Consider the following 19,699-nt stretch of genomic DNA (forward strand, 5'->3'; position numbering starts at 1 on the left):
ACCAGGCTCATTTCAATGTCAATGCCCACCCTGGTGTGGCGCTCAGATTATCGTGTCGTTCTCACGTCATGGCCTAATCCCGGTTTTGGAAGCGCTGCATTTCACCGGGAGCTCTTCTATGCAGGCTGACGCCGGGTCCCCCAAACCCGCTCCGGAGGTTTGCTTTTCAACGCAGAGCCTTTGATTGCTTTATCGGGCTCACACGGTGCCTCAAGTGCGAGGGGCCGGCACCCCCCACCCCCCGCTCACCTTGCGCAGCTTGTAGCCCTCCTCCACCTGGCCCAGCTCGTTCAGGTGGCGCAGCCAGGCCGCCACGTCCAGCCTCTTGTACATGCTCTCCTCGGGGTGCGTCTCGGAGGAGGGCAGTTTGGGGCGTCGGATGGAGAACTGCATGCACGTCTTCTCGTCGGCGACCTGCTGGCAGGGACGAGACTCAGGGAGATAAGCACCTCGTGGGCAGGCTGCCGAAGCCAGCGCGCTCGCTCTCCCCGGACAGGGAAGCCTCCCTCTCTTTCCCCACTGCAAGGAGGGGGGACCCGCTCTCCCCCCATACAAACCCCTAAATGGCAAGTGTAATTAGATGCAATTAAAATGAAAATACCTTCATCTTAACATCGGTTTCCCCGGGTCGCTGGGCTCCCGGGCCCACTCCCACCGACCGACCCAGCAAACGACTGCGGCCCCCTCGCCGCCTCCCCCACTCTCCCTGCGACCCCCGGCCGCAAAAACGGAATTAATGCCTCGTTCGGCCCAACTTCCCTCTGCCGGGAGGGCCTGCAATAAATTACATGTGATTGGTCACAAACAAAGGGACCGCTGTTCCCCGAGCAGGGAGCCCGCCTGTCAGGTTGTCTCCACGGGCAGTCACGAATCCAGGGCAAAACTGCAGCTGACATTTAATTCAAAAATCAAAGGTTGTTCAATGTAGGGGGAAAAGCAAGCCACACTACTGTAATAAGGGGAGCCAGCAGGAGGCTCTGTGGGAAGGAAGGGGATCTTCAAGCCAGCCCCGTCCTAATAAGCACATACAGTATCTTGAACAGATAATTAAAGAGCTCTTATTACATTTGTATGTAGATTGAGCAAAATATGGCAGGAAGCCTTGTCAAAACATGATTTTTCAAGTGCAGAGCTCTGACTTTACAAGAAGACCCAGGCATCTGCTTCAGATCCGAAGTCGCTGCTCTATCAGCCACCCAGCGACCAGGGGCTGCCCTGGGCCACTGAGGGTCATGCCCTGCAAGGGCTTGGTGCGGGGGAGCCCCTGGCCCCCTGTGGGCGGTGCGGGCAGCCGAGTGAGTCCCGGGGTGGGGCCTCCCCTCCCCTCCCCCACCTCCGCCCCCCCACCGGCATCGCCCTTCTGCCCCCCGGAGTACCTGGTCCTTGAGATGCGTCTCGGCGCAGTACTTCCACTGCTGAAACACGTCGGACAGCTTGTCCAGGCCTCCGTGGTGGAAGTGGAACACCTTGTACTGGCTCTCCCGGCTGGCGATGACCAGCTGGCCGCTGGTGCAGGCCTCATCGCTGAGCCGCCGCGGGAGGGGGGAGGACGGAGCGATGAATGTGGAAACACGGGGCTTTTATTTCCAAGTATAATCAGAGGCCCCTATCACTGACCTCAGAGGCAGGAAACAGGAAGGCCCCGCGGAGTTTGGCTGCTGGCCGCAGGGGGACAGCGTTACACCCGCACACAAGCCACCCTCCCCCTCTTGGCTGAAGAAGGCCAAACAAGCCTCTCCTGGGGAGGCTGGGAAGGAGGACTGTCCTGGCTCCCTGGAGGGCTGCCCAGGGGCCTGGTGTCCCACCCGCCGGACGGTCCCTCCTCTCTGGGAGACCCGGGGGTGCATGGCATTAGGTGGAAGCCGGTTTTGAACCCAGGTGGGGTGGCACTGGAGGGCACTCTGGGAGACTCCTCCAGGGCAGCTCACTACACATCCAATGGGGCCGTCAGCCCAACCTTGCCTGTCTTTCCGTAAAGGGCCAGAGTGTGCCTCTGGGTCCGGGACCCCTCCAGGGACATGCCTGCTTTGCACACAGGTCTTAGCTTGGGGCTACTCTGTGGCTGGGCCACCGTGCCTTCCAGGAGAGATGTGACGTGGCTACTAGACAGGACACTAATAGGGATGGTCCGCCCACCACAAGAAAGGTGGCTGGGAGCACCTGTAGCCGCTCTCTGTGCGGCCCCCATCACCCTGAGGGACCTGGAAGAGCCTGAGAGCTGCCCCCACCTGCTCCCCGGGGGGCAGCCATCACGGGGTACCCCTGCCCCCGAGCTTAGGGAGCAAACAGCTGGGAAGGCCAGCACGGCCCTGGACCTGAAGCCCCGCCCGCCGGGACACCTGTACCACCAGCCAGCTTCCAGGAAGCTGCCCAGAGAGGCTCTCACCTGAAGAAGAGGCGGAGGGAGCGCATTTGTCCCAGGTCGACGCGGAACACCCCGCAGATCTGCTCCAGGGCACAGGCCCTCTGCGGCTCGTCCCAGCGCGGGGTCTGCAGGAGGCCAGTGCCGTCCGGGAACCGCAGGTGGGCGTCGGCGCCCGAGGGGGAGCTGGTGGGGCAGGTTGTGGGATGGCCACGTGGTTCCCTGTCCGTGCAGCCACGGGGGCAGGGCAGGGAGGGCGTAGGGGAAACATTTAAACGTGGGCCTAGGCTCAAACCCACACACAGACATGACGGGAGGTGCCGCGTGGGTGGTGGGCACTCCGAAGGTGCCCGTGAACGAATGAATGAATGAATGAATGAGGCCTATCACAGTCATGCCCAGTCCTGTTGTGTGGAAGGGGAAGCATGTGTATGACCAAACTGCACCCCAGCTCAACCGAGGCAGTAACCTGCCCTAATGACAGATGAGGTCACCCTGATGAGGTCACTGAGGCAGGGAGACCCTGGGCAGGTCACCAAGCCCCTTTGAGCCTTTGTGTCTACAGGTGCAACGTGAGGATGGTGCCAGGGCTTCACGTAGGATTAACAGCAGCAGAGCGCTGGGCACTGGGCACCCTGGTCCTCAGAGTTCCCTAGGAGAAGCTGTTTCATGAACAGCATGGGGCTTCTGTTTAAGTTTCGTTAAATTCACTATTTTCCTGAAAAAAAAAGCTGGTTCAGTTTATGGTTCAGTAAGAAAACACGAGGGCTATTGATACTCATAATACAAATAACAAACATATATTAGGCCACTCAGAATGGGCCTGGCTCTGTATTACCCACTTCTCATGTGCATTTATTACCTATAATCCTCACAATAATCCTTCGAAATGTGTGATGTCATTACCCTCATTGTACAAAAGAGAGGAACTGAGGCCCAGAGGGGTTAAGTGGCTTACCCGAGCTCACCCAGCTAGCAGGTGCTGCAGCTGGGACTTGAAGCCGCACTCTGTGGCTCAGGTCCTCACCAGCATATTTTATTGACTTGAAGTTCCAAATTCAGCAACACAACCCCACTTATGCTTTTTTTTTTTTTTTTTTTTTAGTTCACGAATTTGTTTAAAACCCTAGTTGCAAAATATCTTATTCCTCGGGTTCAGCCACACCACAGGTTAAATGCCACCTCTTGAGATTTAACGGCAATATCTAGCAAGTACTGCGGAAACTAACTGGAGTAAAGGCAAGCATCCGTTCCAGGCCCGACCCCAGCATCCTACAGAGACCCCACAGCGATTGATTATCGTGCCTCCCTGTTTCAGCCCCGAGGCATCTCTTCCTCCAAAAGGCACCAGGTCTCCACACAAAGTCACTTTGGGTGGTTCGAGCACAATCCCCTGTGACTTGGAACTTCCTCAAAGAGAAAGACTGGCTTTTTAGAACCTTTGCTGCTTCTAGAACAATAATCGGCCTGGCGTGCAGGACGCAGCGGCTTTACTTCCCTCCCTGTCTCAGGAAGGGGGCTGAGCCGGTCCTGCTGTTCCCGTGGGGCCCCTGGGCTTTCCACCGGGACAGGCTCCGGTGCACATAGGCGGCTGCGCGGGAAGGGAGGCGGATGAGCTGATCCACTGCGGCCGAGCAGCACACTCAGACCCAAAGAGTCTGAGGCAGGCGCAGCCCTGCAGCGTGGACCCTGACCGGGTTGCGTTACACGATCATTGTGTGCAAAACAAGGCAAGTCTCGGGCCTGAGGACAGCCCCCCACCACGCCACTTGATGCAGCATCTCATAATCTGCTTATTGAACAATGAGGCCCCCGCGGCTGGGAGTTCGTGGACTCTGCATGCTTCCCAGGCTGGCCGGCCCATCCCGGGCTCGCCTCCAAACCCGGCTGGAGGGGGGGGCCACCAAAGGGTGGCATTATCTCCAGCCCCTTCCCTGCCTCCAGCAGCGCTCCACACGCACATAGCTCCACCTCCAAACCCTGCACGCCCTCTCACCCCGTGGGGCGGGCCCATGTTTCCAGAAAACAGATCCATGGGGGAGACTCACTCTGGCAGAGTCCGGGCTGGAAGAGTCCCTGCTCTGCTGCTGCGGCCTGGGCACTGGTTCCCCAGGGGCTGGGGGGGAGGGACCGATTTCAAGCCAGGAAAGAGCCCCAGAGACAGGGTCTTCCACACACCCTCCAGGGGCACCTTGTCTCCAGGCAGACGGCTGCTTACCCCCTGCCATGACTCCCGAGGGGGAAATTATTTGCATTAATTCATTGATTGATCCATTAACTCAAGACACTATGCTTGGGACCTACCACCAGGGTTCCAGGGGTTCAAACCAGAGCAAAGCTGATGGAAGCCTTGGGTCTCCACGGCGTAGGGCCTGAGATAGCACATGACCCTGTAGCCACCTCCTTCACCTAACATAACTCCTGTTTCTCCATTGAGACCCATTGCCACGAGGACACAACCATGTCTCAGTGACTTCTGCATCGCCAGCTCCCAGCACGGTCCCTGTGTAGAACACACGGCCACTTAATACTCAAGCCCGGGACGAACGTGCAAAACATCTGTGAACTTTGAAGCCGTAGAAAAAGAACAGTAAAGAAGGATCTGGAGAAAACTAAAATCACAGTTTTTATTTTTTATCTGTTTACACATGGAGAACAGTTTGGCTTTAAGCATATTCAAATGTGCTGTGTGTAATTTGGGTTGTTCATAAAATTATTATGTGTGGTGCATTAAAATGAAATGGATGGTTTATTTAGGCAATCACTCCCAAAATACAACAAGTTAAAAATGTGTCACAGATAGAGCCAGGAGAAACGCTAAACTCCAAGGAATCTGACAACTCTCAGTTTTTGTTGTTTTCTGAGGATCACCCGAATGCAGAAACAAACGAAATAGAGCAAAGCCGGCATGGTCACAGCCGAACATGCAAAGCGAGTTCTTTCTCCACTTAGTAACTTTGGCCACATCAGGTGGGTGGAGATTAGACGCAGCCTCTGGGATTCTCCGCAGCAGCTCCTAGAGGGTGGTGGGCGTGTCCCCACCCCTGATGCTTTGGCCAAGGGGATGTGGCATGAGTGACCTTGGCGTCCAGACCTGGCCTTAGGAGCCTGGCGGCAGGCTCACCCACTGCTGGGCGGCTGCCACGTAAGGAAGCCCAGGCACAGGTGGCAGGGTACCAGGAGGCAGGAGGGGGAGCAACCTGCCCACGGCAGCAGCGCAGCCCCCAGACCTTGTGGACAGAGGCCATTTCAGCCCCTCCCCGCACCAGCTACAGCTGCTGAGTGCCCAGCGGTGTCCGTGACTCAGCCCGGGCTAGCCAGAACTGCCAGCCAATAAGACGGGGTTGTTTTTAAGTTGCTAAGGGTTGGAGTCATTTGTTACACGGCAGCAGAGAACTGGCATATCATAGGAAGGGTCTCTATTCAGAGAAAGGTGGAGTGAGGAGGAGAAAACCTCCAAAACTGTTGTGGTTCTCAAGGTCAAAGAGGCTTTGGGGCCGGATTTTAATGTTTTTAAAATATCCAAACTTCTAAATTTGCCCTTGTTTTTCTTCATCCTGAGCCTTCTGAGTTGGATAAAACAGTAAGTCCAGTGAACCCCGGTGGTAGGTCCCAAGCATAGCATCTTGAGTTAATGGATCAATCAATGAATTCATGCAAATAATTTCCCCCTCAGGAGTCATGGCAGGGGCTAAGCAGCCTTCTGCCTGGAGACAAGCTGCCCCTGGAGGGTGTGTGGAAGATCCTGTCTCTGGGGCTCTTTCCTGGCTTGAAATCGGCCCCTTCCCCCCGCAGGGAACCAGTGCCCCAGCTGCAGCAGCGGAGCAGGGACTCTTCCAGCCCAGACTCTGCCAGAGTGAGTCTCCCCCCTGGATCTGTTTTCTGGAAACATGGGCCCGCCCCACGGGGTGAGAGGGCGTGCAGGGTTTGGAGGTGGTGCTGTGTGCGTGTGGAACACTGCTGGAGGCGGGGAAAGGGCTGGAGATAATGCCACCCTTTGGTGGCCCCTCGTAATTTCCAAAACTTGGAAGCAAGCACGATGTCCTTTAGCAGGTGGATGAATAAGCAAACTTCAGTCCATCCAGACAAGGGAGTATCATTCAGCACCAAAAAGAAATGAGTTATCAAGCCATGAAAAGACATGGAGGAACCTCACATGCATATCACTAAGTGAAAGATACCCAGATGCTAGCCTGGAAATGCTACAGATTGTGATTCTGGAAAAGGCAGAACTGATGGACATGGCTAAAGGATTTGTGGTTGTCAGGGATTGGGGGCAGGAAAAGGGATAAAAAGGCAAAGCATGGAGGGTTTTCAGGGCAGTGACACCACAGATAACCCTTGAACAATACAGGTTTGAACTGCATGGGACCACTTCATGCAGACTTTTCCCCCATAAACTAGTCCAGGACTGTAAGTGTATTTTCTCTTCCTTATGATTTTCTTAATAACATTTTCTTTTCTCTAGCTCATTTTATTGCAAAAATACAGTATATAATACATATTATATACAAAGTATGTGTTACTTGACTCAACTTTTTATGATATTGATCAGCAGTAGGCTATTAGACATTAAGTTTTTGGAGAGTCAAAAGTTCTACGTGGATTTTGTTGTTTTTGTTGTTGTTAAAGATTTTATTTACTTACTTATGAGAGACACAGAGAGGGAGAAGCAGGCTCCCTGCGGGAAGCCCTATGTGGGACTCGATCCCAGGACCCTGGGATCAGGCCCTGAGACGAAGGCAGACACTCATCCACTGAGCCACCCAGGTGTTCCAGTTATATGTCGATTGGGGGTTTGGGGGTTGGCAGCCCTAATCCCTACATTGTTCAAGGATCAACTATAGTCTGTATGATGCTATAATGTTACATGTGTGTCACTATACAATGAATTTGTTAAATCTATTAAAACAAAACAAGCCAAAACAGAACAAAACAGAATGAGAAGCCAAAGGACAAACTGGGACACACACACACACACATACACACAGATACACACACACACACATATATATATATATATAGCTTTCATATGTAAAAATCTAAGTAAACCAAACCAAAACAAAGCAAAAGAATGCCCAACAAAAGAGTGGCAAAAGAAGAAGAAAAAACGACTCACTAGAGAATAAATACAAATAACCAATGAAATTTTCATGTCTAGAGTAATGAAATAAATGCAAATGAAAGAAGATACTGTTTAGGGGGAGGTTGAGGTCCATGAAAAATTGGCCACAACCAAAAACTATAGAACGTGGTGTTGGTAAGATTTTAGGAAAATACACACTCTTTTTTTTTTTTTTTTTTTTTTAATTTATGATAGGCACACAGAGAGAGAGAGAGAGAGAGGCAGAGACACAGGCAGAGGGAGAAGCAGGCTCCATGCACCGGGAGCCCGACGTGGGATTCGATCCCGGGTCTCCAGGATCGTGCCCTGGGCCAAAGGCAGGCGCTAAACCGCTGCGCCACCCAGGGATCCCGGAAAATACACACTCTTGCACAGCCAGGGGGCACTGTATATTGGTCAAATTCCTCTTTCTGGCAATTTATAAATAGGATGCAGAAGGCTTAAAAATGTTTATACACCTTGACCCTTTACCTTCATTTGTAGAGATTGATCCTGAAAAAACAAGCAGAGATGCCCAAAAAAAGTACACATGTGTAATAGATACAGAAATATCATTTGACAAAAATCCAATACGTATTCATGATAAAAACCATCAGCAATGTAGATATACAAGGGTACCTCCTCAAGTTGATAAAGGTCACCTAGGAACATTCTACCATAAATGTCATACTCAATGACTGGAGACTGAATTGTTTTCCCTATGGTCAGGATAAGGTTAGCACACCTGTTTTCATCGCTTCTATTCAGTATTGCACTAGAGGTTCTAGTCTCTGTGTAAAGCAAGAAAAGAAACTAAATGCATTAAGATTGGAAAGGAAGAAGTAAAATTATCCCTGTGTGCAGATGACACAACAGTTTATGTGAAAAATCCCATGAAATTTACAAAATAGAACAAGTGAATTTAGCATCATAGCAGGATAAAAGGTTAACATAGACTAATTGTATTCTTAAAGACCAGCAACAGACTATTGGCAAATACAATAAAAAATTCCATTTATAGCACTCCTTCCAAAAAAAAAATCCTACATAAAATACTTAGAAATAAGTCTAACCAATGACCAATGACATTCCAGACCTCTCTATTGAAAAACATAAAACCTTACTGAGAGAAATTAAAGGAAACATAAATAATGGAGAGATATACCATGTCCATGGATTGAGGCAGTTAATATTGTTAAGATGGTAATCTTACCAAATCAATCTATTGATTCAACACGATCCCAATAAATATTCCAATAGGATTATTTGGGTGGGGGGTAGAAACTGACACACTCTAAAATTCATATAAAAATGCAAAAGACCTAGAATAGCCAAAGTAATCACAAAAAAGAAGAAAGTTAAAGGATTCTCTGATTTTGAGACTGATGATAAATCCAAAGTCATCAAGGCAGACTAGCATTGGTGCAAACAGACACTTTTAGAGCAATGATACAGAATAGAATCCAGAAATAGATAAATAGGATCAATTGATAATCAACAGAGATGCAATTCCATGGAGAAAGGACAGCTCTTTCCCAAATGGTATTAGGTCAAGTGGGTATCTGTATGAAAAAATATTAACATCCTCCCTTTCTTCATGTCATATATAAAAATCAACTCAAAATGGGTCCCAGACCTAGATGTGATACCTAAAATTATAAAACTGCCAGAAGAATCCATGAAAGAAGACTTTGCCACCTTAGAATAGGCCAAAGTTTCTTAGAATACAAAAAGGACAAAACATCAAAGAAATACCAATAAACTGGAAAACTGAAAACTCTTTTCTTCAAAATTCACCATTAAAGAAAAAATAGAAATGCAAAACACAGACTGGGAGAAAATATTCACAACACACCTGTCCAATAAAAGACACACCCAGAATATGTATGAAAAGCTGCTAAAACTTAATAGTACAGTAAGATAATAGATTTTTTTAAGATATGACACCAAAGCATAACGATCCATAAAAGAAAAAAATTGATAACTAGGACTTTATTAAAATGAAAAGTGTCTGCTCTTTGAAAGACACTGCTAAGAAAATAGACAAGCCACAGACTGAGGAAAGACACTTGCAAAACACATCTCTGAGGGGCACCTGGGTGGCTCAGTGGTTGGGTGTCTGCCTTTGGCTCAGGGCCTGATCTTGGGATCTGGGATCCAATCTCGCGTCAGGCTCTCTGTGGGGAGCCTGCTTCTCCCTCTGCCTCTCTCTCTCATGAATAAATAAATAAATCTTAAAAAAAATAAAACCCCACATCTCTGAAAGGATCTGTATCCAGAATGTATAAAGAAACTTCAAAGTCAGTAATGAGAAAACAAACACAATTTAAAAGTAGGCAAAAGATTTGAAAAGACCCATCACAAAAAAAGGTGGCAAATAGTCAAATGAAAAGGTGCTTGACATCATTGGTCATTTTGTTTTGTTTTGTTTTGTTTATTTAAGTAATCTGTATACCCAACATGGGGCTCAGACTCATGACTCTAAGATCAAGGGTTGCATGTTTTTCCGACTGAGGCAGCCAGGCGCCCCATGACATGGTTGGTCATGAGGGAAGTGTAAATAGAAACCATAATACGATAATAAAGAAACACTGTGACACATGACACACCTATGAGAAAGAAACACAAATGAAAACCAATAGCATAGACTCTGGCAGGACCCAGAGCAACTCACTCACATGTGGCCGGCTGGCGGGAATGCACACCAAAAAGTCACCCTGGAAACATACACTTACTGTATGACTCAGCACTCCTAGGTACTTATCCAAGGGAAAGGAAAAATGCTTATAGAGCAATCTGTGTGTGCATGCTTATAGTTTTGTTCACAAATGCAAAAAAAACGAGAATCAGCAGGTAGGCCTTTCAATTGGCTAATGGAGCAACAAGCAGTGGGACGCCCTCACAATGGACACCACTCAGCAATAAAAAGGCATAAACCATAATACATATAATATGGGTGAATCTCAAATGTATCGCGTGAAAAAAAAAAGATCAACTTAAAAGATTATATGAAAAGATATCCAGCATCATTAGCCATCAGGGAAATATAAGTTAAAACCATAGTGAGATGCTCCCACACACCTGTCAGGATTAAAAAGACTGACCACGACGATACCACGGGCTGAGAAGGACTTGAAGCACCTGGAACTCTCACGCACATGGTTGGTGGGAGTGTAACATGGGACAACCGCTTTGCATAACCATCTGGCAGTGTCTTAAAAAGTTGAGCTGGGATCCCTGGGTGGCTCAGTGGTTTAGCGCCTGCCTTCAGCCAGGGCGTGATCTGGAGTCCCAGGATAGAGTCCCACATCGGGCTCCCTGCATGGAGCCTGCTTCTCCCGCCTCCTGTGTCTCTGCCTCTCTCTCTCTCTCTGTGTCTCTCATGAATGAATAAAATCTTCAAAAAAAAAATTAAAAAAAAAGTTGAGCTGGCCATGTGCACATGCAAGGCTTCTGCATAAGTGTGCATAGCAGCTTTATGTGTAGCGGCTGGGAACTGAGACGAACCCAGCAGGTAGGTGGGGAAGCAGGTGAATCAATAAACAGACTGTGGTTCCGACCTACAATGGGATAGGACTCAGCAACAGAAATGAATGAACTCTTGCTCCCTTCACACAAAAATCTGGATACGTCACTAAATCCTCATGATGAGTGAAAGAAGCCAGACCTGGGAGTGGGGAGGAAGAGTACATACTGCATGATTCCATTTATATACAATTTTAGGAAATGCACACTAATCTATAGTGACAGACACAGCAGAAAAGTCATTCTGGGGGCAGGGGCTGAAGGAAGGGATGGATTAAAAGGGGACACAAGGAAAATTTGGGGGTGATGGATGCTCGCTAACTTGATTGTGGTGATGGCTTTACCGTTATGAGTGTGTGTATGTGTGTGTGTGTGTGTATGTGTCAAAACTCAGCAACTGTACACTTCAAATATATACAATTTAATATACATAAATTATACTTCAATAAAGTATAGAAAAACCCACCAATATTCAACTCAGGGCTATTACTAAATTTCTAACAATGGGACAATATTTTAAGGTTTTATTTATTTATTTGAGAGAGAGAGTGGGAGTGCATGAGCAGGGGGAGGAGTGAGGGGAGGGGGAGAAGCAGATTGCTTGCTGACTAGGGAGCCCAACGCGGGGCTCGACCCCACCCCCCTGAGATCATGACCTGAACCAAAACCAAGAGTCAGACGCTCAACTGACTGAGCCACTCAGGTGCCCCAACAGGAGAATATTTTAATACATTGTGGCCCATTAATATAATACAATGTCATTAAGTTATTATAAAACATTTCATAGAAGTATTTAAAGAACAAAGATAATTGCTCACACTGTTATGTGAAATGAAGAATGTGGGATGCAGAACTATGTGAGATATAACAGTATAGTTTTATGTATAATAAATATTTATAGATGCTTTATATCTACATAAATATATCGTTGAAGTAGAAAATGGCCCCCAAATTATAATAATGATCATGTCCAGATGGCACAATTATAGTTTTTTTCATCTTGTTTTTTTACTTTAGAAATTTTCTAAAAGTAGTAATGTATCATTTTGATAATCAGAAATAATAAACTAATCTTGTATGTTCATATCTTTTATTTTTAACAAGAAGCCTATAATGGTTTTTATACTAAAAAACCAACCTTTATGGATGATTCCATAAAGAAAAAAAATGACAGGAAAAGGTCAAGTGTAAATAATGGAACGTCATCATGATTACCATTCATCAGTGGCTTCCCAGGTGCCAGGCGCTCTGCTAAATGAGGGAGATATTATTAACCCCATTTTATAGTTAAGGAGACTGAGGCCAGGAATGATGCCCTGAGATTTCCCAGGGGGTAAATGGCTGAGTGGGCTGATCCAGAGCTCAAGCTCCTGACTCTTATGCTGTATGACTTCCAACAGGAGTTGGAGCAATTTAAAAGAATGAAAAGGAAGATTCAAAGGAAAACAAAAACTCTATTTTTAAAGATATCTTGTAAAGATGCCCCTAAAAACTGTCGACTCCTGGCCTCTGCCCCAGGCCCCTGGCTCAGACAGTGTCAGCCTTCCAGTGCTGTCCACGGCGGAGCCCCAGTCCTAGCCTGGCACGTAAGGTTGTGTTGCCACACTGCAAGGCTTACGACCATAGGGGCTCCCCCTCACTGTTCTGGAGGCCAGAAGCCTGAAAGCAAGGCGTCAACAGGGCCATGCTCCCTGTGAACACGGGCGGAGGACCCTTCCTTGCCTTTCAGCTGCTGGTGGCTGCCGGCGATCTTTGCCTTTCCCCCACCGGTAGATACACCACCCCCCCCGCCCCCCGATCTCTGCCTCCATGTGCGGGTGTCTGCCTCTGTTTTCTCTTCTTATTAGGACACCAGCCATTGGATTAGGGTCCATCTTAGTCCAGAATGACCTCATCCTAACTCATTAGATCTGTAAAGACCTGACTTCCAAATAAGATCACATTCCAAGGTTCCGGGTGAACATGAATTTTGGGGACATCGTTCAACCCAGTGTACCCCTTTTCATGCTCCATTATATCCCAGGCAAACTGCACAGCTCCTGACCTTTCCACCCCATGAGATCCTCTCTCTGCACCCGCTACTGGTCCCCCCCACACACCGGGGGCGGCCTACTCTGCCTCTCTGCCAATTCTTTTCTCTCTACAAGGCCCAGCTTCGATACCGTCTTATCCATGCTGCTTTCTCTTGATCCCTGGAGAAGCCACTAAGCAGAGTGCCTGGCATGTATCAGGTAGGCAATATATGCTGACTTTCCTTATTTCTTGGGAAATCCTTAGATGTTTATCATTCTCTTTTGTGTGTTTTGTCTTTGACTTCGCATAAAGTCACTTTGCCGATGCTCAAACCAGACGAAAACATCCCAAGAAAACAAAATTCCAGGCCCTTCTGAACACTCCTCATGAATACAGACACAAATTTCTCCACAAAATACCCGCAAACCAAATCCAACAACATATAAAAAGGATTATACACCATGACCAAGCGGGATCTATGCCAGGAATACAAAGGTGGTTCAACATATGAAGAGCAATCAATGTAATACACCAGATTAACAGAATAAAGGCCAAAAACCACATGATCTCAATAGCAGCAGAAAAAACATTTGACAAAAATCCAACATCTTTTCATGATGCAAACACTTAGAAAACTAAAAATAGAGGGGAACTTCCTCAGACTGATAAAGGGCATCTATGAAAAACCCACAGCCAACATTATACTCAATGATGAAAGAGTGAAAGCTTTCCCCTGCGATCAGGAACAAGACAGGATGTCCGCTCTCCACTTCTGTTCATTGTTGTAGTGGAGGTTCTACTCAGGGCAATTAGGCAAGGAAAGGGATAAAAGGCATCCAGGTTGGGAGGAAAGAAATAAAACTATTTCTTGTCACAGATGGCATGATCTTGCACGTAGACTATCCTTAGGAATTCAAACGCCCCCACACAAACTTATTACAACTAATGTGAATTTAGCCAAGTTGCAGGATGTGAGATCAATTTTTTAAAATTTTTTTTGTGAGATCAATTTTTAAGAAATTAATTACATTTCTCTGCAGCAGCAATAAACAGTCTAGAGTGAAATCTTAAAAAAAGGGTTTAATTTACAACACACACATACACACACACACACACGACATCCAAGATGTGTACCCTATAAACTATAAAAACATTGTTGAAATCAATTAGAGGAGAGCTAAATAAATGGAAAGTCATCCTGCATTCATGGACCAGAAGACCTAGGATCGTTAAGATGGCAATACTCCCCAAACTGATCCAAAGATTCAACACAGCCCGTATCAAAATCCTGCTTGCCTTCCTGCAGACATTACCAGCTGATCCTAATATATATCTGGAAATGCAGGGGGCCCAGAACAGTCCAAACAATATTGAGGAAGAGGAATAAAGTTGAAGGGAGGGCTCACACTTCCCAATTTAAAAACTTAACTACAAGGGGTGCCTGGGTGGCTCAGTTGGTTGGATGCCTACCTTTGGCTCGGGTCACGATCCCAGAGTCCCACATTGGGCTCCCTGCTCAGTGGGGAGTCTGCTTCTCCCTCTGCTCCTCACCCTGCTCGTGCTCTTTCTCTCTCACTTTCTTTTTTTTAATTTTTATTTATTTACTCATGAGAGACACAGAGAGAGAGGCAGAGACATAGGCAGAGGGAGAAGCAGGCCCTCCGCAAGGAGCCCAATGTGGGACTCGATCCCGGATCCCAGAATCACACCCTGGGCCAAAGGCAGACACCCAACTGCTGAGCCACCCAGGCGTCCCTCTCTCTCGCTTTCTCTCAAATAAATAAAATCTTAAAATAAAATAACAACAACCAAAACTTACTACAGAGATGCCCGGGTGGCTCAGTCCAATTCTTGATTTCAGCTCAGGTCATGATCTCAGAGTGGTGAGATTAATCCTGGTGTCGGGCTCCATGCTGGGGGTAGGGCCTGCTTAAGATTCTCTCTCCCTCTCCCTCTGTCCCTCCCCATCCTGCTTACACACACACTCTCTCTCTAAAAAAAAAACAAACGGGGTCACCTAGGTGGCTCAGTGGGTTAAGTGTCTGCCTTTGACTCAGGTTGTGATCTCAGGTGCTGGGATCAAGCTCCATATCGGGCTCCTTGCTCAGCCGGGAGCTTGCTTCTCCCTCTTCCTCTGCCCCTCCTCTCTGGCTACTTGCACAGGCATTCTCTCTCTCTCTCTCTCTCTCTCCCCCTCTCTAATACATAAATAAAATCTTAAAAACAGAAAACTTACTACAAAGCTATAGTAATCAAGACAGTGTGGTGTTGCCATAAGAAAAGGTATGTCGATTAATGGATCAAATGGAGAGTCTAGAAATGAAACCTATACATTTACGATCAACTGGTTTTCAACAAGGGTCAAAACAATACAGTTTTCAGGAGGAAAGAAGAGTTTGTTTTTTAACAAATGGTGTTGGAACATCTGGACATCTATGTGCAAAAGAATTAAGTCGGACCCCTACCTCACACCATTTACAAAAGTTAACTCAAAATGGACCAAAGACCTAAATGTAGGAGGCATAATTATAAAACACGCAGAAGAAAACAGGCATCGATCCTCATGACCTTGGATCAGATCGTGATTTCTTTGATATGACATTAAAAGCAACAGCAACCAAAGAAAAAAATAGGTAATTTGGACTTTATAAAAATGAAAACCTTTGATGCTTCAAAGGTTTCTACTAAGAGAATTAAAAGACAATCTGCAGGATAGGAGAAAATATTTGTGAATCACATATCTGTTACGGGATTCGAACCCACAATATATAAAAACACTTGGAATTCAGTGATGAAGAGACAGGTGACCCGGCTCAGACACGGGTCTGTCTGAACAGACATCTGTCCAGTGAAGACACATGCGTGGCCAACAGGCACATGAAGAGATGCCCAAAGTCATCAGGCATCAGGGACCATCATGAGACACCACCTGACACCTGCCAGGATGGCCAGAACCAGAAAATGGGGGACAGTATGTGTTGGTGAGGACCTGGAGACACTGTACACACCCCTCCCGTGCGTGGCGGATGGCAACAGGGGACCGTGCAGCTCCTGTGGGAAACGGTTTTGCAGTTCCTCAGAATTTAAACACAGAGTTGTCGCCTGGCGGTCCCATTCCTAGGCACCTACTCCAGAAGACCGAAAATAAAGGTCCATCCCACAACGTGGACAGATGCTCGTAGCAGTGTTGCCCATAACAGCCCCAGAGGGGAAGTGATGTTCATCAACCGAATGGGTCCATCCATACAACGGGCTATTATCCAGCTGCAGAAAGTAATGAGGTGCCGATACACACTACAACACGGGTCGACCTTGAAAACATACGGGGAGGAGCCCGTCACCAAAGGCCACACGCCGTACAAGTCCATCTACACAAAACACCCAGAGCCTGTACATCTGTTGACACAGAAAGTAGGTTAGTGGCAGCCAGAGGCTGAGGGAGGGAGAAGTGGGGATGAGATTTCCTTCTTGGGGTGATGAAAATATTCTGGGATTAGTGGTGATGGCTGCACAACGTGAATGTACGACACGCCACTGGGTTGTGTGCTTTATTTTTTAAAGATTTTTATTTATTTGAGACAGAGAGAGAGAGTGTGTGCACAAGTAGGGGGAGGGGCAGAGGGAGAAGCAGACTCTCCACTAAGCAGGAAGCTCAATGTAGGACTCGATCCCAGGACCCCGAGCTAAAGGCAGACGCTCAACTGATGAGCCACCCAGGTGCCCCGGGTTGTGGACTTTTGTGCTGTGTGAAAGGCAGCCCGATAAGAAGCCACTGGCCCCATCCTCCCCTGCCCGATTCATCCTGTGCATCTCCCAGCAAAGGGTCTTGCTCCAAGCACGACCTTGGAAGATCTCTGTTTATTCAACACAAAGTTTGGCGTTGCCCCTCCAGTGCTGGGGACAGCTCGGTGTGGCCCCCGCCGTGTGGACCTTTGTGCCGGGGGTGCCGAGGGGGCAGACACAGAAAGCAATCGGCTGTGTCACCGGCTGCTCTGGGGACCGTGAGCCCAGCTGCTGGTGGCTGAGGGGCTGGGGGTGGCCCCTCCAGAGGAGTGGTCTTGGGGGGCTCGGTGAGGTCCCGAAAAGGGGAGGGGGAAGAGCCAGCAAAGCAAAGAGCCCAGGTGGAAGGAGGACGTGCAATGAGCACAAGAGGCTGGAAAAGGCGGCAGTCCCGGGGTCTGTCCTACTGTGAACAGCGCCCTGGAAACAGATTCGACTGCTCTCACTCTGTTGAGTTTAACTTTCCTCCCTAGTGCGGGCGCGGAAATGATCTCACATTGCAAATAATTTTACATGAAAAGACACTCCCTGTAATTCTTTTATTGCTTAAAATTCGCAAGTAATAAATATGTTCACTTTTCCGGTTCGAGATTTTAAAAACAGTGTGGAGTCGGCGGTGGAAGTGCCAGCCGCGCACCACCCACCCTGCCCCGCGTCGTACCCCTAGAAGCTGTCAGTCCTTCTCCCAAGCCCCACGGCTGCGCTTCCCTACCGTTGAGGGGCACCTGCGGCCACCTCGGAGGACGCAAAGAGGAATGGCCTTTGATCTTTTATATTCAAGCCGACTCCTTGAAGTAGAGTCAATGGCTCCTCTCTGCATCCTCACCTTCACCCTAGAAGACTTGGGAAAGCTGGTCCCCTGCCCACCGGGGGACAGGGACCTGGCAGGAGAGCTAGGGCACATGCAGGGGCTGGGATACCACGCAGGGCGTGCACGGCTGGGGAGAAGCAGGAAGTGCTGGGCATCCCCGGTGGGGCCAGGGCATGGGGGGGTGGTGGGTGGGGCCGCAGCAGGTGCGGGGCACGCATGGAAAGAATAGAAAGCCAGAGGGGCTGGTCACAGTCACTGTGAGGAGGGCCCAGCGCTGATTTTGGGAACAGGCTTCCCCGAAGGTTGGAAGGCAAGGTCCCAAACACGCGGATGGATGGATGAACTAATGTGGTCCATCCACGCACTGGAACAGGGCTCTGTCTCACAAAGGAAGGTCATCCTGGCACCCGCGACAGCACAGGTGGGCCTGGAGAACACGGTGCCAGTCACAAGAGGGCGAATACTGTGGGATTCCACTCACGGGGAGCCCTCGAGGAGGCAAAACCACAGACACGGGGAGAGTAGTGGGTGTTGGGGGCTGGCGGATGGGAAGGCAGGGTGTGTAATGGGGGCAGAGCTCTGGTCGGGGAAGACGGAGGAGTCCTGGAGGTGGACGGAGTGGCGGCCACATGACGATGTGAACGTTCTCAATGCCACTGAGCTGATGCTTAAACATGGTTAACGTGGTCACATTACGTGGATTTTTAAAAAATATGTATTTATTTATTTGAGAGAGAGAGAGGGGCAGAGACAGGGGGAGGGGGAGAGAGAAAATCCCAAGCAGACTCTGCACTGAGCACAGAGCCCAACACGGGGCTCGATCCCACGCCCCTGGGGTCACGACCCAAGCCTAAGTCGAGAGTGGGGGATGCTCAATTGACTGTGCCCCTTGGCTCCCCTGTTACATGTATTTTGGAAGGAGGAGGAGGGGGAGGAGGCACTGAGGAAGGAAGCAGCTTGTCCCCGGCAGGGCCTACAAAGACCCAGAAGCCCCCGTGGTCTGTGGTCTGCGTGGCACTCTCACCCCACCCCCTAGCAGAGCTCTGGGTTTTGGGAAAGCAAGCTTTTTTTTTTTTTCTCTTCCCATTTGGTAAAGTCAATGTGAAGCAAGCCCGCCTTCGGGGTTCAAGGAAGAACCAAACAAACCGGATCCGCTGTCCTGCCATCCGCCTGATGGCAACACCAGCCAAGCCTGCCCCACACTGGGCGCCAGGAAGCTGCCCCCGCCCCCGCGGATCCTGGAAAGGCCGCCCCAGGCCAGCCAGTGCTCCCTGGGGTACTCCCCGGGGTCCCCGCAGCAGGGAGGATGAGCCCACAGGCAGCCCCAGGCTGCAGCCAACAGCCCCCCACCTGCTGCTGGCGGCCCAGGGACCGTGTCCCCGGAGCCCTGAGCACACATGTGATTTCGGGCGCTGCCTGCATCTGCCCACACGGGTGGAGCATGAGTGTCGCCTTAGAAGGGACCGTGGTGCGGGGCAGGGCCGTCATGGGAGTGAGCAGGCGGGTTTGCGCTGAGCATGGCAAAGCCACTGGGTTCCTGGTGACAGAGCCTCCCTCTCTGGCATGAGCACGGCCACCCCCGCCCTCTCCGCCTCTGCCACTCCCAGGGGAGGCGGCCGTCGGGGTGGGGACACCGTGCAGGGACCTTGTCGCCCACTGGCGGGTCCTGGCTGCCGGCCACGTGACGCCGGGCATTTCCGCGTTCTTGCCTTGTTCCCGGGAAGCTAAGTAGTCCGCACATGGCACAACCAGGGATCCCGGCACCGAGAGGCTTGGGTAAAATAACCAACATGCACAGAGCAGGCCTGGGTGATGCAGGATCCCTGCTGCATCGTTGGCACGCCCCCTTCTCAGGTGTGGAAACTGAGGCCAGGGAGCCCCGGCCACTGCTCCAGGCTGCTGCGATCTGCGACCGGAAGCACATACCCCCCATCATGTGCCAAGCACCAGGCGTTGCTCATATAGGGTTTTCAAGCGGCGGCCGACCAACAAACAGCCGACTAAAAGTACAGTGCACGCAGCGGCACGTGCTCGCGTGTTTACAGCAACGTGAGCCACGGCACCAGGCACGCACGGGGTGTGCCTATGTTCTTCCAGCCAAGGA

At 49.5% G+C, this 19,699-nt stretch overlaps 1 protein-coding gene across 1 annotated transcript in view; it reads right to left on the minus strand.

The window, feature by feature from the left end:
• The window catches only part of TBC1D16 (TBC1 domain family member 16), a 67,775-nt gene that overhangs the window by 3,529 nt on the left and 44,547 nt on the right, over nt 1-19,699 (minus strand). Inside the window, exons 4-6 of the mRNA XM_072782154.1 lie at nt 2,387-2,548; nt 1,377-1,524; nt 250-417 (exon numbers count right to left, since the gene is read on the minus strand). Of these exons, the coding sequence (XP_072638255.1) occupies nt 250-417; nt 1,377-1,524; nt 2,387-2,548 (478 nt within the window). The remainder of the gene's footprint in view (nt 1-249; nt 418-1,376; nt 1,525-2,386; nt 2,549-19,699) is intronic.

This window comes from Canis lupus, chromosome 16 (assembly GCF_048164855.1).
Source record: "Canis lupus baileyi chromosome 16, mCanLup2.hap1, whole genome shotgun sequence".
Classification (NCBI taxonomy): Eukaryota; Metazoa; Chordata; class Mammalia; order Carnivora; family Canidae; genus Canis; species Canis lupus.